The 21858-nt window shown below is 49.4% G+C and overlaps 1 protein-coding gene across 4 annotated transcripts in view; it reads left to right on the forward strand.

Moving 5' to 3' along the window:
• The window catches only part of UXS1 (UDP-glucuronate decarboxylase 1), a 97240-nt gene extending 76604 nt beyond the window's left edge, over positions 1–20636 (forward strand). For all 4 annotated transcript variants that reach the window (XM_026515820.4, XM_026515811.4, XM_044379065.3 and 1 more), the window contains exons 10-15: positions 1702–1821; positions 9475–9518; positions 13083–13143; positions 15551–15608; positions 17472–17575; positions 19775–20636. In XM_026515820.4, coding sequence (XP_026371605.1) covers positions 1702–1821; positions 9475–9518; positions 13083–13143; positions 15551–15608; positions 17472–17575; positions 19775–19906 — 519 coding nt within the window. In that variant the 3' untranslated portion in view covers positions 19907–20636. The remainder of the gene's footprint in view (positions 1–1701; positions 1822–9474; positions 9519–13082; positions 13144–15550; positions 15609–17471; positions 17576–19774) is intronic.
• The last annotated feature ends 1222 nt before the right edge of the window (positions 20637–21858 follow it).

Here is a 21858-nt window from a genome sequence, read left to right on the forward strand (position 1 = left end):
TTGAGTTCTTTTCTGTTGAGATCAACATTTCTGCTTCTTTCTCCCCCAACCCCCATTTTGGAAATATTCTCTGATTAGTTCAGTAGAGAAAGGAGTTGATTTATTCGTGGACCTAGGATTATAGCTCATACCATAATCCTAAGACCCTGAGTAGCTCACGTGAACATTATAATGCATTGCTGGGAAGAATTAGCAAAAATATAGCTGTCTGGTTTCTAGAAGTGAGCTGTATGCTGGATCCATGCTTCCCAACCTTTTCAGATTTCGGTGCACGTAAAAACTGCTCGTGTTTGTCTAGTAACTGGGGCAGAGATGAGGCGGCGGTGGGCAGAGACGGCCAGCTGGGTGGCTCCAGCCACAGGAAGGCCCCATGAGTCCTTGAGACACTGCACCTCACCACCTCTCCCTCATAACACTGGTGGAAAAGTCTGCCGAATCAGCCCTGTTCGTTGAGGATCCTTTGGGTCCCAGCCTGTGCCAGACCTGAAGCGGTAGAATTAGAAAAGAAAACTTTCTGGATGAGTAGAGACAACAATATCAATTACTGCTTTTTGCTCCCAGGCCCGTGCCAAGGGTTCTCAGGGATTGGCTTCCTTTTTGTGAGCCCCCTGTGGGGTGAGTACTGGGCCTCTCCCAAGTCCAGTACAGCTGTGCGAGGGTAAGTGGAGCTGGAGGGCACACAAGCCCCTGGGCCTCACCCTGCCATCCTGCCTGGCCTCAGACACCTGGAAAATGCACATCCGTAGTCTAATGGGTGAGACAGATTAGACACCACAGACGCTGTGAAAGTCCACGAATTCAGAGTGTGATAAAAACATTCATTTAACGTTTGATTCATGAAGAAGCAGCCTGTGAAATTAATAATTGCCTGAGATAGTTTCAAGAAGGCTTTGGGGGTGATAGTTTCAAGAAGGCTTTGGGGGTGTAAAAAAAAACCATACTTTCCTGATTACATATTTGAAATATACTTTTCCTGATACAAAAGTAATGTATATTTATTTTTTAAAAAAATAGAAAGATTTGAAAAACACATAGAAGAAAATGAACACCTATAATCTGACCACATAGAGATAGCGGTTCTCAATAATGTTGGCAACGATCTCTCCAGGCCTTTTAGCTAATCGCCTGAAGGGGGCGCTGCATTGTCTTTAGTTTTTCACTAAAACAAGTTCGTTTTCCATTGGAACAGATTGGGGGTATAGGGCAGTGTGCCTCTTTAAGAATGCGTGTGTGCCCCTCCTTTTCCAGGATAAAGCACTTGCTTATTTTTCTTTGCATCAGCTATTAAACATTCATTGACTTTTAAGTCACTATTGACTGATAAACTTGCGTGAAATACCATGTGAAGATTATAAAAGAGTCTGTACAGCATGGCCCTATTTGGGAAATAGATATTTATTTACTGGGGAAAAAAATGTTTTGCAAACATTTTTTCCCCTTGCATTGTTTGCTGCCTGGCAGGTTCTCTGCCGGGAGGTCGATGCCAGTGGCCTGATGGGGGTGGACTCGGGGACACATTCGAGTTGGTATAACTCCGTGCAGTGTTCAGATTTGTTAGTGAATGTATTATATAGACACAACCAGAAAGCCACGTTCATCTGGAATAGAAAAGCAGAGTGCTTTCAGACTTCATTTATGGGCCAGGCACCGGAAGCGTGAGGTGAAATGAAATGTATCCCACACCCTCTTCTCCTGTTCCAGGAAGGCGTTGAAGTGCGGGTGGCCAGGATCTTCAACACGTTTGGGCCACGCATGCACATGAACGATGGTCGGGTGGTCAGCAACTTCATCCTACAGGCACTGCAGGGCGAGCCGCTTACGGTATGTGCCAGCCTGGAGGGAGGGGGGGGGGGGCAGAAAGAGTTGGCAGTCTGCCAGCAAGTGACAAAGGAGCAGTGCCTCTTGGCTTGGGGAGTTACTTTCCTGAGGTTGCCCCTTTGCCTTGGGTACATCCTGCTGCCCTTGGTGACAAGGAGGGGAGGCGCGGGGGGTAGAATTCAGCAGAGGAGTGACAGAGCCCTGGTGGCCTTGCCTAGTGCATGGGCTGCCACTGGGACCTTGGGGCGTGTCTGCCCCCACCAGCCTGCCAGCCTTTCCAGACATTCTCCTGCTCCACGGGCTGTAGCCAGGGCCATGTGTACCCTCGGTGCCCCTCAGGTTGCTGAGAAGTGAGGTGTCTGGGGCAGGTCGTGGCAGTTTTCTTGGTGATGCCCAGAAGCATGCCCTCTGCTAGTCACGCTCAGCCAGGGAGGCTTCTGGAGCCCAGTTTCTGGTCCTCTGTCATCTGGGGTCAGTGGTTCAAGTGTATGGTGGGGGTGGGTGAGCACCAGCAGCCCGGTGCCCTCAGATACCCGCCCTGCGTTAGGGTGAGTGGCTCATTCCACACACATCCCCACTGCCCCCGTCCCCTCCTCAGGGAGGAGTGGCCCTCTCCTGCTCTACGAAGGGTTTGCTGAATCAATTCGGTTGATTTTCTTTGGTTTTGCTGAATTCTCAGTGCTCTCTTCCTCTCCTCTTCCAGCTCCTCTGTCCTCTTGCTTTTCTCCTCCCTCCTCCTCCTGTCTGCCTCAGCGTCCTCTTCCAGCCCTGTGGCCTCTGCATCCTCTCAGGCTGAGTGTCTGGTGGGCATCCAAACACATGTTTGCATCTTGTCACTCTGAAAACTGCAGGAGGGTTTCCTTATCAGCTGAGTGATTTCCAAGGGGAAAGTTACAGCTCTGTGGACATACATATCCATCTGTCTGTCTGTTTCTCAGTAGAGTAAGTTAACTGTTTTCTATTCAGTGATGTTCACATCCATTAATTCACTTTGCCTGATGCTCACAACAGATGCATGGGGCCCGGGTTCTGTTATTAGCCCATTGTCTAGATGGGGAGACTGAAGCGTGGAGGTTAGAGGAATCGCCCAGGCTTCCGTGGCCGGACAGTGGCTGCTGGTGTCTGAGCCGGAGCCTCTGCTCTTGATCACCGTCCTTCATGGTGCTTGTTTCTTCTTGGATGGGTTAGCTACACTGCTGCCAGTTCAGAACAAAAAGCTGCTACAAAATGGTATGCTCACCCCCACCCCCACCCCAGGGCAAGACACATGTTACAGGTGACTTTTGCTGAACACATGCAGGGAGAGGTGAATCCCAACCCCATCTCAGGGTGTCAGTGCCCCACTCCTGCTCTCTCCTCCCCCCTACCAGCTTTAGCTCTATGCCTGAGGGCCTGCAGACGGCCAGGCCGAGGTCGCCCTGGGTCGTCTTCTTCTCACATCACGTATTGCTCCACTGATACAGCCTGGTGGTCTTGCCCTAAGCAGATCCAGAATCCATCCCCGTCCACTTCTCCCACTGCCCCTGGGCCTCACTGACGTGTGCTCCCACTTTATTGCCCTGGCCTCCTAGCCACTCATTCTCCCTGTCAAGGGCTCTTCACCCAGCAGCCAGGAGAGCCTCTAAAGAAAAGCAGCAGCTCCAGGGGGGCTTTCATCTACTGAGAGCATGATGCATGGGGCTCCCTGTGCACCCCAGCTTCACCCCTGCTGTTCTGCAAGCTCAGCCCCTTGCCCCCACTTGTCCCAGGAGCACACTCCTTCCAGGCATCTCCCTCCTTCTAGGCATCTCCCTGTTCAGTCATCCTCTCATTAGGGGAGCGCTGGACCATTCTATATGTAATGACACCCAGCCGCCACTCTACCCGCTCTTAACCATGCTTTCTGTTGTTTTCATTGCACTTCTCAGTGACTGAAGTATTATTTTTCCAGCCCCCAGCCCCCTTTCGAGTATAAGCTCTTTGAAATCAGGAACTGGTTTCATTCATGGCCGTGTCCCGAGCTGCCAGGAGGGTATCTGGCGCCCTGGTGGCATGTGATAAATGCTGGTCAAGCTAAGGGTTGGGTTTTGAGTGGCTGCTTGCCTTTATGATGAGCACAAGTGCTCTGTGGCTTGTTCTGGAAGTAGTGATCCTAGTGTTACTGCAAGGTGAAGGGGCCTCTCACCCGTGCTCCCCTTCTGTCCGCTGTTTGGGTCCCAAGGGTTCCTGCACAGGGACCCCTCAGCCAGCTGCTCGGTGGAGAATTCCTCACCCTCAGAGACACTCCTGGAGCTTTTTTAGCCACTGCCCTCACTAAGTCTCCTCACACCCACGGTCAGAGCTGCTTTGTTGGCAGAGCAAACTGGAAAAGCCTTCTGAGAAGCGGCTTCATGACTGATGCCTCCTGGGCAGCAGCCAGGGCCCCAGTCAGGTGGGCCCGCCCAAGAAAGCACCCATTGTGGCAGCCGGCTGTAACTCATGTGTTGTCGCCTTGGTGCCAGGGCTCGAGGAGCGGGGTGGCTGGTGCCGTGTAGGACCTCAGCTTGTCCAAGACGCTGCATTTCATCTTTTCTAGGCGCCTCTGGTGGCAGGAGTCCTCAGGGAGGCCTCTCAGAAGTGTGTGGTCCCTCTTGTCACACAGAACTCTGTGTCCCCTCCGTGTTTTGATGAAGCCGCTCACTCTTCACCCTTTGCTGTCCCGTTGAGACGGCATCTCTTGCTTTTGTCAGGCGGCTGTGGAGAAGTTCTGGAGGAGGGGGTCATGCGTCCTGACCCTCAGGCCAGCCCCGCTTCGGGAGCGCTTTGTTTATCCACGAAGGAGAGTCAAGAGGTCCATCCATGCTTTCCTCTCCCGCTCTGTTTCCAACATGTTCTTTCCAAGACCAGAGACCTCTGTCGTGACCCCTCAGTATCTCTCCTTCCCCTTTTTAAGCTGGATTACTGTCACCGCTTACCTTCCAGCTGCTTCTTCCCGAAGCCCTTTGTTATCTTACCTCGGGGCAAATTTCATTCTTTGGGCCTGTCCCCCCATCTTGAGTCACAGAGGTCTGTCAGGGTAGCTGGAGGAAGCTTTTGCTGAGCTCTGCGAGTCACACACACAAGCTGTGTTCTAGCTTGAGTGCACAGAAGCTCAGAAAATTCCGTGTTCAGTTAAGAAAGTTGGGAAACAGATGGCATGCGTCAGGTAGAGCGAGCTCAGTCCATTTTGAAGAGACTTGAGTTCACCACTCAAAGCCCTCGCGTGTGTGCACACGTGTGAGCGTGCACACATTCACGTTAGCGTTTAATTCTGCTTTCTCACCTACTGTGATTTATTCCAGTTTGCAAATGAGAGAGAACAGCTTGACTGAGGTGAATTTTTCAGATGTGGCCGAATTGGGGTTGGAGTCACAGTCTGTATCTTTTTAAAAAGCCCTGATGTTTTTTCTAGAGGGAAATTCTGAAGAAACCATACTTCTTAGACCAAAATCTACATTTTATTTACCCTTTGTATTTACCGTGTGGTATCAGAAGTGATCCCTAACTTTGGGCCTCATTCATGGAGGCACATGAGGCACAGCAGTGGGATTGGGGTTGACATAGTGCCCCCCATGCCAACCCACCGTGCTCCTCATGCCTCACTCCCTCCCCCCACGTTCCTTATGGTCCTGGGCAAGCTTCCTGGCAAGCTCCCCGTGGTGCTCACTGTGCTCCCCTGCAGTGCTCCCCTGCAGTGTTCATACTCCCCCAAAGTGCTCCTCATACCCCCCGTGTTTCTGTGTTCCCCTGCAGTGGTCCTTGTGCTTCCTGTGCTCCCCTATAGTGCTGCCCATGCCCCCAAAGTGTTCCTCGTGCCCCCGTGTTTGTTGTTCTCTCCCAAAGGGCTCCTCTGTAGTGCTCCCCTGTGGTGTTCCGTCCGCAGCCCCCTCCCCCCCCCAGCTGCAGTGCTCCCTGGTACTACTCCTTGTGCTCTTGGCTCCTGTCCACCCACCGGTTTACCTCTTCCTTTCGGTGATTCCGGAATCACCATGCCGCTTTGACCTGCACATGGCCCTGGTTACCCAGACTGAGCAGGGAGCTGAATCTGCTTGCACCTCTGTCGTTCTGGGAAGTGAAGCCAGAGCTGCTAAAAGCCTGTCTTCTCGTAGAGGCAAACAAGGCGGCTGTGGGAGCTGGGCAGGGTGCTCACCATCCGCACTAGACTTTGTGTTCCTCCTGTCGTAGCATCTGTCACTCATCTGCTTTTGTCCAGGTCTGTAAGTGAGGTCTGGGCTCTGCCCTGGTGTGCCCCACCGTCGGGCAAGGGGGGTGCAGGGCCTTCAGCTGCTCCTGAGGTCAGGATGGGCGTATTTGCTGCGGGAGGTGGGATCGCATCTCCTTTGTTGCACACACACTCTTTTTTACTTGTTCATGTTACATGCGTGCAGAATGAAAGTACACGCAGGAATTAGATGTTGTTGTATTGTAAATACGAAGACGTACGTAGGGAGGCTGATTTAAACCAAAATAGAGATGAACAATAGAACACGCTACAGAAACTTAAATCCAACAGGACTTTATAAGGGTGTCAGGGAGGAAGGGTCCAGGGGTCCCTGCTTACACTGCACTTTAACTACGTGCACGCTCTGGGGCACGTCTTCAAGGTTGATTATCGACAGGACCCAGGAGAGTTGTGCATGGGGGTCCCCAAGATCCACGCATTCCTGCCACAGCCTGGAGAGAGGGGCCTCCCAGTGGCTCCTTCTGTAATGAGGGCTTTTCCCCAGAGGCCCGGTTGCCACCCATGTGGACATGAGGTGGGACCTCAGCGGTAGGGTATCTGCAGTGGGGGTGCTGCTGAGGGGCTTTCGTCACTGGACCTGGAGGGAGCAGGCTGAGCTCCCCTGACGACTCTGGTACCTACAGCTCAGCTCTAGGCCCCTCGAGCCTTATGGGGATGTTGTCAGGTAGGGAGGGCGCCTGAAGACACCCTGGCCTTCTGGCCATCACTGCCCCCCCTCCAGGAGGGTGCGCGGAACAAGGCAGGCGCAGCTTATTTCAACCTGCAGGAGCTTTTTTGGGCTTCCCAGTGCGAGGCTCTAAACCTTCGGGTTTATGACCTTTTCTGCCAGTCAAGCCACTGAATGCCGCCATCACTGATTCTCTTGTTCCTTTTGTTGAGAAGGTGTTTGGTGTGATTCTTCAGAACCCTAACCCTGGAGGCCCATTCACCTCCGCCTGGCCGTGGCTGAGCCAGCGCACAGTGCTGGGCCATGTCCCTTCCGTCACATCCTCTGGGATGGACGACTGCCCCCACGTGTTTTTCTGTGGGCTCAGCTCCGGTGCAGCACGGCTCGGAGGGCTGATGGGAGGGAAGACCAAGCCTTCAGAGGCGTGGTGAAGGCCGCTCTTGCTCTGCACGTGCACTGGGCTCTCTGCGAGTGTTGCCGGCACGCAGCAGCAGACCCCCTGTGGCAGGGACCTGACCAGGGGTGGTGCCAAAGTGCCGAGAAAGGAGACAGAGGAGGGTTTCCGCTTTGACTGAGCAAACCCAGGAATGGTAGGTCCATGCAGGTAACCAGAAGTATAGCTCCACACCCACAGGCCTGTGCGTCAAGGATGCTGTAACTCAGATTGATGGGTGTTGTGCAAATCTGATGCTTTATAATGAGATGGGAGCATGGCTCAGTGCCAGCTTCCTGTGGGCCATAGTTGACAGCTGGAGCTACAGGCGATTCTGAGATTTTGATGCAGTGGGGTAAGGAAAAGATTCCTGAACTTGGAGTCAGGATAGATTGTACTCTCCTGGATGCCAGTTGCTGCAGCACTCAGAGCTTCCCTGACTTCATCTGTGATGAGGTTGTACAAAATAATAACAGGTATCCCACCTGCGGGACTCCCTGGGTGCAGGTGGATTTCCAGGATGACAGACCAGCGATGCAGTCGTGGACGGACCCCCTACCCCCCCAACCCCCATCCTTCTTCCTACTCATTGGGCCCGTGGCTTCCCTTCTGACTTGCCCAAACGTATCAGGAGGGTCGGCAAGACCAGGGAATCGGGTTCAGGCAGAATTGCCAAGGAAGGGTGAGTCTGCTGCGAAGAGGCCCATTCATCTTTCTTCAACGTTCCTTTACTGAGTTTGGCTGTTGCCAAAGACTTGTGTCTTGTAGACAGAAACCTCTGTAAAGCCGCTCCCTGGCCCCTTCTCACTGGGGGGGCCTCTGCCTAAGTAGGTAAATCTGGTGCCTCTTTGACATCGGTATATGCGAATGCTTATTAAGATAACAAAAACAGCCTTCTAAACCTGCTTTCAAAAAAAGAAAAAGGCAGTGGGTCCCTATGAGGCATGCTTTTCTTCCCTTTCCTGTTTCTTCTCATTTGCTTCTCAAATCTGATGGCCTGAGCCCTGGGGAGCCCGCTTGGAAAGCAAGGCCAGCGGGGCTGGTATGGGCTGTGGAGCTGTTGGCCTCTGGCTCCTCTTTGGCATCAGGTGGCCAGTGACAGGAGGCACCAGCATTGTTCTGTTCTGAGCTTGGAAATCAGGCTTTTCTAGAAGGCAGTACCTGCTCCCAGCTGCCAGCTTTCCACCACTACAAGCAAGCCCACAAAAACCCCCTGGCTCCTTCCTTCTCTGTGACTGTAGGATGAGGGAGTTCCTCAAAGAGCCTCTGTCTCAATCTCTCCATTCTGAGTGGTATAAACTGCACACCCCACAAGGTTGTTGTTCAACGCATGTTCATGGGCGCAGTGGGGCGCAGGTGAGCCTGACCCCGGAACCTCACCGCCTGGGAAGTTGATGTGAGTGGCGGAGTCTAGAGGAGTAGGGGAGGGTGGCTGAGCACGAAGGGCAGAGCCGTTCATTCTGGCTGGGGAAAGAGCCGGAGGTGTGTCACAAGGAGGGAACATTAAGGGGCGCCTGGGTGGCACAGTCGTTAAGCGTCTGCCTCCGGCTCAGGGCGTGATCCCAGCATTCTGGGATCGAGTCCCACATCAGGCTCCTCCGCTAGGAGCCTGCTTCTTCCTCTCCCACTCCCCCTGCTTGTGTTCCCTCTCTCGCCGGCTGTCTCTATCTCTGTCGAATAAATAAATAAAATCTTAAAAAAAAAAAAAAAAAAAGGAGGGAACATTGAGACAAGAGGGTCTGTGGAGAAAAGGAACCGAGTACAGGCCTGGAGACATGGCAACGTACAGGGGACACAAGTGGAGAGTGAGGGCCTCCCCCGCCCTTCCTTCCACCACCTCCGTCTCCTATCCGGAATTTCCTGGGTTGTTCTCAAACTTGGCTGCATGTTAGAATCAGCCGGGGCTGCCCGCCACCGCCTCCCCAGAGATTCTGGGCTGGTCGGACTGAGCGCCCAGCTGTTCTGCTGGGCAGGCAGGGTGCAGGACCCGCGTTCTAGGTGCTGCTTCCTGCTTGTGTAAGTGCGTCCGTCACCCTGCTGGACTTGGAGACCCCAGATCCTAACGTAATCCCCGACGCATCACACTGTAATAGGAGCCGACTCCTTCCACTGCTGACTTGGAAGGACAAACCTGATACATGGATGCATGACTTCCCCACTGTTGGGGCATGACTTGGAAGTTCAGAGTGAGTTGTAGCATCACTGCCCCTCGGCATCAGTTCTGAGGCCAGTCTGTGCCCCTGGAGTTTTAAGGAACCCCGTATTCCCATTACGGTGTGGTTTTCTCGGGAGGCCTAACTGTTGCTTTCCTCCTAGGTGTACGGGTCCGGATCGCAGACAAGGGCGTTCCAGTACGTCAGGTAAGGCAGCCGGCCTGCAGTGCACCACTCCGCCTTAGCGTTGCTTCCAGCAGAGGCGGTGTAGACCAAACAGCCCGCGTCTGTTCGACACGTTCATTATTTTCACATCTCTAACATGGCTTGGTTTAAAAGTCCATTTTAATTTTCAGATGGGAAAGCCCTCGGGGTTCTCTGTGCCAAAGGTAAAGTTTTAGGGGTGCCTGGCTGGCTCAGTTGGTGGAGCGTGCAACTCTTAAATCCCAGGGTTGTAAGTTCGAGCCCCATACTGGGTGTAGACTTTACTTAAAGTCTTAAAAAAAAAAAAAGTTAAACTTTTACCTGTTAAGTCTGTGACATTCATGACTCATGTGCTAATCTTTTACTGCCACCTAGTGTTCCGTAGGGAAACTCGCCAGTTCCTGAGGGCGACTTGATTTCAGATCACGCCCGTTGGAGAGCTGGCCTTCATCATCCAGCAAACCTACAGGTGCTGAAATCAGACCCATTTTAAACGTGGCTTTCTGGGGCAGGTGACTGTCTTCATTAAGGGAAAGATAAGGTAGATTGTCCTCATGTCAGATTTTATGTGGGACCTGAATGCAGATAAAAATACATTTGAGAACCTTGTCAAATAGTCACAGTGGTAATTATTATCGCTTTCTTGTTAATCCTCCTAAGTCTAGTAGTTTTGTTGGTCAGTTCGGTTGGTGACATTTAAAAATGCGGTTTGGACTCTAGGAGAAGAATTACCCTATATCAGTTGCGTAGAACAAAATATTTCCCCACATGACACGTTACTATGAACTCTGTGTAAGTTTCTGATATCCTGAATCATCATAAAATCCAATTCTGTATTTTGGTACCATTTATTTTCACTTTGCAGTGTAAATACCCTGGAATGCCTGTCAGTCCGAAAATGCTGCTCCTGGTGTGTCCCGAGGGCATCCCGGGGTGCTGTAAACGTGAAGTGGTAGCAGTGGGGGTGTAGGTCTGGGCCACCTCGGCCAGAGCAACCACGTAGACTTTTGTCTGATAATGTGAGAATCCTGGGGAGAAGTCTCTTTGAGAAAAAGAACTGCTAGTTAAAAAAAAAAAAAATTAATAAAAATAAAAACAGCCACTGTAGATTTTTTCCCCCAAATTGTCTATCAGTTTTTACATTTAGTCTAAAGGAAAGCTATGAATAAGCATACATCGTGGTCAGTGTTTTTTTCTCCCCAGCCATGAGTGTCTTGCCAAGCAGGACACAAACCCTGGGAGTAAAATAAAACTGGCACACTTTGGTGCCTGGGTATCCTAAGAAGAGATTAACCAGGAAATAAAAGTCCCTGTAGGACTGTTTTCATTTCAAAGCACTTACCCCAGGAACCATGTGCTCAGAGAAAATGAATCAAGCCACATTTCTGTATCTGGACCATCTTAATTGGACTTTGTGTACTGAGTACTTTTTTTTCATAATAACACACCTTCCATCCTACCCGCCTTCACCCACCTAACCCCCCGCCCCGGTCTGTGTACATCCTGAGGGAGTCGTGTGGTTGTCAGTGACGTGGCATTACCTGGAACCACCTCACCGGTGGCCCCCAAACTTCTCCAGCTGTGACAGCTCATGCAGTGTCAGGGAGTCTGCAGTAAAAGGCAGACCAGTTAGAACTCACTCTTCCTAACTGTGCTCATTTACTCCAAAGGCAGCACACACAAAATTCATTTGGAAGAGCCTCAGACTATTTCTGCCGGTAATTAAAGATTATAAGAATTCAGCGGTGCCCGTGCCGCACGCCGTCCCAGCTCAGGAGCAAACGTGCCCGTGGTGCACGGCCTGCCCCGATGTGCTTCCACGGTGTACAAACTCAGGCAGCTTTCCTGACTTCCCGGTTTTGTTATTTAAGACTCAGTTGAGATAGATAACTTACAGTTTCGCTAGTTTTAATAAGCTGGGATCTTTTTTTTAGAAACAGAATTTATTTGTCTGAATCTATAGTTGCCTTACTAAGTCAACTGTTTCCAGAATCCACCATTGCCTTGAAGCGGCAGTTCCCGGTTCCTGAGGTCCGGGTGATCATACCATATGCATTCACATCTTGGCATGACCGTGTCTGACGTTTTCCCGGTCAGGTTACGGCCTCATCCCCATAACAAAGGCATGCTACCTTTTTTTTAAAAAGTCACTTTGTCAAAATGACACTTTTAAAGAGCTTCAGGTTAAATGGGTGTGATCTATGCAATTTTGACCTTAAAAGTTGCCAGTTGATTACATAAAAGATGTGTGCCCCTGCCACGAGGATGCTTGCATGAGTCCGTTGTCTTCCAGCTTCATGTGGACCCCCCCATTTCAGTATTAAAATTGATTGTGGATGGTGATGAATGGCAGCTTTTAATGTCTTCTGACAAATATGCAGAGACCTATGCCATGAGAGACGTGTTGTGATGTAATATAATAATTACTGCCATCGTGATGAAGTGACTTTTTGCCAGTTTCTAGAAAAGTCATCCAAAATCAGCAGTTACTTGCATTTGTACTTGACCTATGAGAATGGAACGGACTTTAGGCATGTTCACTTAAAATACCCAATCATCGGAAACAAAAATTCGGAAAATAGTTTGTTTGCCAAATACCCTGTACCCCCAATTTTTTTTTTTTTTTTTTTTTTGGATGAAAAGGAACGCAAAAACAGGTTTTGTTTTGGAAGTTGGCCATAGCAACCTGCTCCTTTCTGGTAATGATGGAGGAGGAGGAGGGGAAGGTTTCAACACAGACTGCATTTGGGTCCCCAGGACAGAACTTTAAAAGCTTCTGAGAAGTACACCCGATGAAAGTAGACGTAGAGAACATGCTCGTGTGCAGCAGTGAGGTGTCATTTTTACGAAGTAACTTTTTTTTAACAGAGCCACACTTTAAAGCCTCTGAAAATAAGAACCAAACCTTGGTAAGCGAAAGTTTGCTTACTTCTCTTCACCTTCATGGCCCAGTCGGTCACGATCCATCCGAAACATCCAGACCCCCGACCGTTCCATGCGAGGAGTCGCGGGGGGCGGGGAGGGGGTGGTGTGGGGAATTGAAGGTTGAGGGACAGGGAGCAGCGGTCCGGTTTATTTCAGCACTGTGTTGTTTGGCTTTATCTGTGATTTGCCAGTATGAGAATTACATACTGGAGTGCATTCATTTCAGTGGGTCTTACTGTTTTTTCAAATCATTGCTTTTTCATATGGACCAGCTACGTGGGCTCACATTTAAACGTGGACTCTTCATCAGAAACTGTATTAACACCATCTTTTGGGGGGCGTGTGTCTATTTCATTTTTATTTTTCAATCGTTAAAGGGTTTCAGAAATATATGAAAGTAGAGAACTTAAGCCCATCCTCGCTTCCATTCCCGTTTACCCTGTGCACTGAGAGCGAATCCCAGACATCCTGTCATCATCCATGAATACTTGAGCATTCTCAACGCCGCTTATTTGCAGGATTTTGTTTTGACATCGGCTTTCCATTTGGGGTTTGGTTTTCTTCCGGGAGGTGGTGTGGGTCTGCTTGGCACCTGCACGCTGCCCCAGGCGGCGCCTGACCCTGCGTTCCGTTCTTTTCCAGCGATCTGGTGAACGGCCTCGTGGCTCTCATGAACAGCAACGTCAGCAGCCCGGTCAACCTGGTGAGTACGTCCACTCCTTGCATGCCCCTGGAACAGGTCAGAGTTTCGTGCTTTTGTAAAACCGTAAAGAACAGCCCCCTTCACTTTATTTGCCATAACACACGTAGGGCATGTGTGTGTTTGCTTGCTCAATAGTAGAGGGGGGGAAGCACAGAATAAGAGTGTGCAAAGGAGTAAAGTGTCTGCAGGGCATGGGTGAGTGCTGTGATAAACACTCACCCACCTCTGCCATCCTGAAGGACTGGGTTTGGGAAAGCCGTTCGTGGCAGTGAGTGGACAGTTTTTTGTGTGCATTCATTTCTCCATTGTTTGGCATAATCTAATCTCTGTAAGACTTGATTAAGTGAGCTTTAGATCAGGGAGGTTAAGAACATTTCCCAGGTTCTGATCACATCTGTAGTCCAGCTCGCTGCTCTGGGCACCTTTGTTGCTTCTTCCTTCATTGCTTTCTATGGTCCCAGAGTCTCCCTGTTGGAGGGATCATTAGGTTCTTTCGCTCTGTGTTTTTAAGCAGTTTTACTGCTTGGTGAATGTGTGTCTCTTCAAAGCACTTCATTCTGTCCCTGGCCGGTTCTCACTGGCAGGAAGCGTTTCCTTATATTTAGAACTAAAATATCATTCTCCACGAGCTACCTACTGGCCTTACTTCTCAGTGTGGGGGCCGTTCAGGCTAGTCCAATGCCTCCGCAGTAAGGTAACTTTCCAGGGATGTGGAGGGCAGGGTCATTCCCTCTGAGTCTCTTCCTCCCCAGCTCTCAGCCAGAGTTCGTGTTCATGTCAGTCCTCCTACCCACTCACTCACTGTCCTCTGAATAGCTTCATTCCATCTCATTTAAAATGTGAAGTGCTCAGTGCAGACCGTCCATCGTTAAAAATGTTCTGCTTCGGCCAACGTCCCCTGACGTTAACTTATCGGGAGCCATGGCCTCACCTTGACAAGCCTTGGAGTCCGCTTCAGGTGCTTCTCCCCAAGCACCTCATGCGTCCTACAAGGTTTTAAGGTTCACAGGTGTGGCCATGCCTGCTGATTCCTCAAAACCACTTCACTCAAAAACCTTTCTTTGTACTTTTCTTTGTAACCGGCAATCTGAAACATGTTCTGTCGCATTCATTTTTCACTGAGTTGGGAGGGAGTTCTTACCAAATAGAAAAGGTGGAGACGTCACTCCCTTCCTTGTTGGGCTGTTGACCAGTTTATGGGTGCTGATGGCTGCAAGCATTCAGCCAGGGCTGCTTTTTGCACTTTTCAAGAAACATGATATTAGAAACAGAATGAGATATGTCTTGTGAGCCCCAGTTTCTTTTGAGCATTTATCTTCCTGATACTGTAAAGGCCATGCCACCTTCATCCTGGGTGTTGCTCCAGGCCCTTTAAAATGTGCATGCTGTCAGTGATGTCCCCCTCTCCCCAAGGAGCCATAGTCTTGTTTTTAGATACTAGGTTCCTTCTTTCTTTTTGAGGGGCCTTGACACAGGGCTCTTTGGGACCTCCCGTCCCTTGTAGAAACCTGTCTTCCCTGAAATCTGAAGAGTGTCTGCCAGTAGGCCTGACAAAGACGGGGCCCCTCTCTCTCAAGTTCCCATCACTCCACTTTGCTAGTCAGTCCTTTCTTGGTGCTCGTATGTAGAACTAGGGTCTCTTCCTGCCTTTCTTTCCTTCCAGCTTCAGGCCAGACCAGGAAGTTGGGAGTGCAGCGTATGTAGGACACCTAATTGTCACACTTGATGGTGTTCTCCTCCGAGGGGGTGGGGGTGGCAAAGAAGAGTAGCAGGATTGGGAAGGGAAGAGGGGCAGTGGCTGCTATCTTGTGTAACGGAAGGAAGAAAAGGTGAAAATGGTTTTCCTTGATGCCTCCTAAAGGCAAGCTCACTCTATAAACCACACTGAGGCTTTCCCTCTGGTTACCCAGAGCCGTCATCTGCGAGTGCCTTTCCGTTCCATTACGGCTCCCACGTGCAAGTTTGCAAGTCTGTTACTGCTCAAGTTGTTGACACAGTGCACCCTGAAGAAAAGATATTGTCTTAAGAGAGCTTGTTTTGCAGACCCAAACTTCTATGAAAGTGACAATGCAGTTATAGTAACGTTAGATACGGAAATTGTCCTGTCTCTTGGCCAGGTACTACGTGTCCATATTAGTTACTCTTGACCTAGCCGAGGGGCATTCTTGTCAACAGACAGTTAGTCTGGAGGACAGAAGCAGGACCAGGCATAGCCTAGTACTTCACTAGGTGGGTCAGTCATCATCTGGATCAGGGAGGCACCCGAGGAAACATGAAGAGGCAGGAGCCTCATGACTTTCCAAGATCCAGAGTCAGCCTGTGGATACTCGGAAGACATGCGTGTGGTTTGGGTGGTGGTCTGTGCTATTCTAATGACACTTATAACCAGCAACCATTTCTTCCTTAGGGGAACCCGGAAGAACACACAATCCTAGAATTTGCTCAGTTAATTAAAAACCTTGTTGGTAAGTAAGACAAACACGTCGCTGAGTGAAATTGGCTGCACTCACCCTATCAGTTAATAACACCCTGATTAGAAAATGTGTAATTAATACAAGCTAATTGAATTGGATAAAAAGCAGAACTTTATCAGGAACACTTAATTGTCTTCTGATTCTTTAATTAAGTAACAGAAAGATAAAGATGAAGGGGCATGGGAAGGGAGGTTGGTTGTGTTCACAGTTGTATCAGCAGGTCGGGGTGGAGTGGAAGGAGTAGATTTGTTCCCAGGGCTTGAGATGCGGTTGTGGTAGATCACTCTGCACAGGTGACAGGTGTTATTTCCAAACACGGACAGGGATGAGAATGGATTTCGAAGAGCCAAAAGGGAGCAACACCAGCTTGTGAGTTTCTGATGGAATCCGTCGGTGATTTTCGAGTTTTTGGCAGTTCCGGCCAACCTGATCACAACACGTTGGCAGCAGTGTAGACATTGGGAGTATCCCCAATCAAGGGCGTGCTTGGAAAGTTACAAGAAGCTTTTGTGTTTTCAGACAGCACTTGTGTTGCACATGCATACTGGGTGAGCCCTTTGTCACATCACAGGCTTCCTAGAGCTCTGGGAAGTCTGCGGGGGGCTCTGTTTTCCATGGTTGATCAAGAAATTTGAGTCAGGACACAGCTAGATTAGAGTGTGGCTGGCTAGACTAGGGTAACCATGATACGTAGGACATTCTGGAGTACTTGTCCAAACCCCATACTTAGCTGGGTTAATTCTTTGGGGCTGTCCTTCCTGATTTGGAACTATCATCTACTAGCATGTTCTTAACAGCTCTGGACACTTGGACAGGAGGGAGGCTGGCCTTCCTCAGGCATAAATTGCAGGATCTCATGGCCCCAGCAGCCTCCCCGAGATCCGCTTCCCCAGCTTTCCCACTCTGGGTCTGCCTGTCTCTACTGAGGTAAGGAAGGGATGTTCTCATCTAACAGTTTTTCCGGGATCTAGGCCATCCAAATCCTCTACCCCTAGTGTGGCCCGGGGGCCAGCATCTTCAGCGTCACCTAGATGCTTGTTAGAAAGGTAGACTCGCACACCCCACCCATGTGTTCTGGATCAGAATCTGCATTTTGACAAGATCCTCGGGCATTGCAATCATTCTAGTTCTACGAAAGGTTGAGTAGCACACCACCCCAAACTGCAGAGGAACTGTTGTATTTGTCTGCCATTCTGTGCTCAGGGCTGGCCTCCGCTGGGGGTTTCCTCTGCAGGTCTTTGCCAGTGGTCCCTCGCGTGGCTTCATTCTGCTGGCCAGTGAGGTCTGGGCCCCGCTAGGGTGCTGGACAAGCTAGGCTTTCTGTCCTTCTGCACGTGGTCTCTGCAGCAGGGTAGCTGCACGTCTTATGTCTTGACTCAGGGCTCACCCCTGCAGGTACATATATGGTTAGGTCTTCCATAAGGCATCAGCCCAGAACTGTTTGGTTAAACAAGTTGAAAGGCAGCCCACTTCCAGGCCAGGGGCTCCTGCAGTGCGTGAATGCCTCAGGTGTGGCTCACTGGGGCCGTCGGCATCACAGATGACCGCACACCACATTTGCCACTTTTACTTTGGAGTCTGGCTCTGTGGGCATGCCTGCTCTGTTAGCTGATGGTGGGTGGTCTGCCTGGGAGCCCTGCCCTTTTCCTTGGGGTGACTCAGGCCTGTAGAGGCAGAGTGACTGCCTCTTACCCAGTTCTTGTGGGGCCAGAGTGCAGTCCCCCACGTGAGTCAGTGACTCCGTGAGAAAGGTGTTCCGTCAACTGCAGCCTTATTCACTGCATGAAGAGGTACAGTAGAAGTCCCACCCAGAGTGGTTTGTGATTCTCTTACCTTTCTTTTTTCTTAATTCAGGTAGTGGAAGTGAGATTCAGTTTCTCTCCGAAGCCCAGGATGACCCACAGAAAAGAAAACCGGATATCAGAAAAGCGAAGATGATGCTGGCGTGGGAGCCCGTGGTGAGTACATAGCCCCATGCTGCCCCATCGACAGTGGCCCACGGTGGGTCCTCGAAGGCACTGGCGTGCTTGGGCGGACCGGACTTAGGGGTTTCTCCAGGCTGTTAGATGACTTCTCCTTTCATGTGTCTCATTCTGTGATGGGGGAAATGGGAGCCCACCGTGGAGTCTGCTTTTGTAAACTTGCACACACACATGGCTTACTCCGTGAAAGAAGCATCCAGGGCAATGGCCACGTGCACTCTGGGCCTGGGTTGTCCTGGCTGACCTGCCTGTCTCCACTCGGCTCAGGATGTCCTTGGATGTGCAGGGTTGGACGAGCTTGCCGCATGAACCAGGGTGAGCAGAACCACCCCAGTTCCCAGGAAGGTGGAACACCAGGTTGGGAGTGTGAGAGTTTGAAGGCCAGGAGCAGTGACCCTCCATGCCTTTCTGTTCCTAGACAGACTCCTTGTGGCCTGTGGGAAGGTGTGCAGGTGGATTCGCGGGCGGCCTGCAGGTAGACGTGGGAGAGCCCCAGGGAAAAAAAAGTAACTCAAGAGGCGGCTTTAGAATTTAGGCCTAAATACCATCTTAATAGGGAAAGAAGAGGGACTCCTGAGCCTCTTAGAGGACAGTAAACGATTTTTAAGAGCTGTGACCGGGCCCTTAGAAGAACAGAGGGAAGATAGGAGGCCGGTGACAGTTTCCCTGGTGCCTGTGTCTCGGGCCCTCTCCTGCGGTGAGAGTCAGTGCTCCCTGGTGGATGACACCTCCAGGAGGGGGCTCAGGACAGCTGAGTTGCCATTGGAGGACCTGTGTTTGGGCTGGTCGGAGAAGTTCAGAGACAGCCTCGCCCTGTACTTGTTCAAGTGCCTGAGCCCAGCATGGTCCATATAGCAAAGTGGCAGATTTGGGAGTGATGCGTCCTGAGCTCTCACAGTCATGTTTTGGCGTAGCCTCTTCTGCTGCCATCCAGAGAGCTGAGTGAGTAGAATCTTACAGTGTTGGGCCTTAAAGGGACTTGAGAGTTCCAGTCCCATCTTATTTTATCACTGGGATCTACAGGTCTGAGTGATCTGAAGGCCGCAGGGATTTGTTGAGTGCACTAAAAATAGGGTCATGCCCAGACAAAATTTATTACGTCAGAATTCCCACCGCACAAAACAGCAAGTGCACGTCTTCATTTTTAGAATGCCTTTGCCATTGGTCCTTTTGTGAGTAGAGCCTATGTTTAAACAAAATGTTTTTTAAAAAGCTAAATGCACACTTGCCATGTGGTAACTATTGCTTTTATATTGTGTGAGGCGTGTCGGTACTTTTATTTTTCCAGAGTTTAGATGTATAACACTCTAACACGTTTAGAAGATGAATCATCTACCACTAGTTTCTCTTCCTACTAATTTCAGCTCATTAGTGACTTTTGAGGGATCTTCTCCAAAGAAGCATTTAGTCGTATACCCTTCTTGATCCTTCTTTTTGACAGTGCTGTTGTGGTACAATTTGCATACAGCACACTGCCTATATTTAAAACGTACAACGTGATAAGTTTGATGTATTTCTATACCCGTGAAAGCATTACCACAGTCAAGGTAACAGGCATACCCTTCTCCCCCAACAGTTTCTGGGTGCCCTTTGGCACTACTGACCTTCTGACTTCTCCCCTTGTTCTTCTCATGGCCAGCCACTTGGATTTCCTGTTGGCTGCAGTGAGGGGCTCTAAATTAAGATTGCTTCCGTGGTGTCGTCATGGGTTCTTCTCAGACTCAGCCTGTTAGGTCACTGGGAGTCAATGTCCCATAGGAGAGTGAGGGGTGTGGGTCACACATGGGTGCTTCCCAAGGCCCCCTCCCTCCATCACACACTTCCGAAAGAAAGGCACACACACCAGGGCTTTATTCTCAGGTGCTCTTTGTGTTTGATTCAAACCGGATAGACCCCAAACCAGCAAGAGATGGTTCAGGGTCTTTGGGGATTAGAGCTCCTCTTATGTCCGTCAGGGGTGTGATTTGTTAAGTTGCCCAGTGTGTTCTGAAAGCAGCTTTGGAAGGACCTCCTCCTGGCCAGCCGTGATGCCATGTGACCCACCCGCGGTGCCGTGAGTGCCCCTGCAGAGGGCGGACCGCTCATCAGCACTTCCTTCCTTCGAGGCCCCGGGCATGTCTGCTGTTTCTTTCAACAGTGACCTTGTCTCCCCTTCTCACCTTCTCTTTTAAACAGGTCCCACTGGAAGAAGGTCTAAACAAAGCCATCCACTACTTCCGTAAAGAACTCGAGTACCAGGCAAATAATCAATACATCCCCAAACCAAAGCCCGCAAGAATAAAAAAAGGACGGACACGCCATAACTGAAAACCTCACTTCTTGGGACAGGAGACTCCGTTTCACACTGATGGGATGTATTTTTTTTTTCTTTTTTCTTTTTTTTTAAAGAAAGACTTAAAACAGGTGTCATGAAGAACAAACTGGAATTTCATTCTGAAGCTTGCTTTAAAGAAATGGATGTGCCTAAAACCTCCCCTCAGAAAACTGCAAATTTTGCCTTGCACTTTTTAAAATCTGTCTTTTTATGTAAAATAGCGTAGATGCATCTTTGCGTATTTTCACGTTTTTTATCTTGCTATGAGAGCATATGTCGTGACTGTCATTGACAGTTTTATTTACTGGTTTCTTTGTGAAGCTGAAAAGGAACATTAAATGGGGTGAAAAATGCCAATTTTATTTATAAAAGTGGGTACTTATAAATGAGACATTATACTATGCATAAAGGACAAAAAAAAAAAAAAAAAGCAAATTTAGCAGTATTGTCAGGTGGGTGACACACCGGCATTTATTCTTCAGGCAGATAAAAGAATTCTGTTTGAGAGCTTTATGTTTCTTTTTAATTCAGAATTTTTCCAAGGTCTAGTTTTTAGTTGCAAACTTGACTTTGAAATACTTCTGTTGGTTATCACGATCAAGGATATTTGAAATCACTACTGTGTTGTGCTGCGTATTTGGGGTGTGGGGGGGGGGGACAAAGTTAACGTATTCTTGGTTAACAGTGGTTAAATATGCTATTTTAATAAAATATTGAAACACACTTGCAGTTTTAAAGGTTGGCTCTCTGCTTTGCACAGTGCATTGTTGGATTGCTAAGAAAAATACTGTAGAATTTAAAGGAAAAATCCGAAAACATCCAGGTTTGTATATGTAACTTGATGAGTGAATATTAAAAACATTGCTCGCTCCTGGGGCTGAATCTGCATGTGATATTAACTGCTGTGTGGAGAGACTTTTCCCGTCTCACCCAGGGTTTGAATCACTGTGTGTCCTTCTCTGACAGCACAGACCAGATGGAGAAAAAGAAGTGCCATTTGTTGTAAAATCTGTAAACTAGGCACACTGAGTGAAAACTTTGAGAGCTTTTGCTTTCATTAAGAATTTTTCAAGCTCCAGTGTTAGGAGTTTTGTGTTCCTTTTGTAATAAATGGGAGAACAATGCAGGGAGTTAAAGCAACTACATTTTCCAAGCCAGCTGGCTCTGCACGACAGCAACAGAACCTGACCTGGCACCATGAGAGCTCGAGCATTTGAGCAGAATGCGTGTTTCCATAACTAACCAGGGTAAGCCAGACTTGCCTGCCCTTCACAATCACTTGGGGATTTTTTTTTTTAATTGGACATGTTTTTCCTATCAGAATCACTGAGGCCAGGCCAAGGAAGCTGTGGTTTTGTTTTATTTGTCATGCTAAATTCCCCAGAAGATTCTGGAACTCAATTGTTGCTAGATCAGACATTGTGTGAAAAAGAAAGAGAGGATTGGCAAAGGTTTCTTTTTTTTTTTTTTTTAAAGATTTTATTTATTTGACAGAGATAGAGACAGCCAGCGAGAGAGGGAACACAAGCAGGGGGAGTGGGAGAGGAAGAAGCAGGCTCCCAGCAGAAGAGCCTGATGTGGGGCTCGATCCCAGATCGCTGGGATCACGCCCTGAGCCGAAGGCAGACGCTTAACCACTGTGCCACCCAGGCGCCCCTGGCAAAGGTTTCTTATTTTAATTATTATTTTGGCCCAAACTGTGCGACACACCATTTACTGGGCAGAGGTGAACAGAGCTGAGAAGTTTGGGAGCTGCTAATGGTGACCTCAGACACCGCAGAATGAGCAGAGACCTGGAGGGAACTTTTGTAGAACTAAGCTGGGCAGAGCAGTTTGGAGGTACCCAAAAAAGCCCTGGGGTTGAGAATTCTCTTACCTTTTTATTTGCTCGTGTCTAGAATTCTGGAATTCTTTTGACTTTCATCCCCGTGATTTTCATAAAAGT

The sequence above is a fragment of the Ursus arctos genome, unplaced genomic scaffold (assembly GCF_023065955.2).
Source record: "Ursus arctos isolate Adak ecotype North America unplaced genomic scaffold, UrsArc2.0 scaffold_8, whole genome shotgun sequence".
NCBI classification, from domain to species: Eukaryota; Metazoa; Chordata; class Mammalia; order Carnivora; family Ursidae; genus Ursus; species Ursus arctos.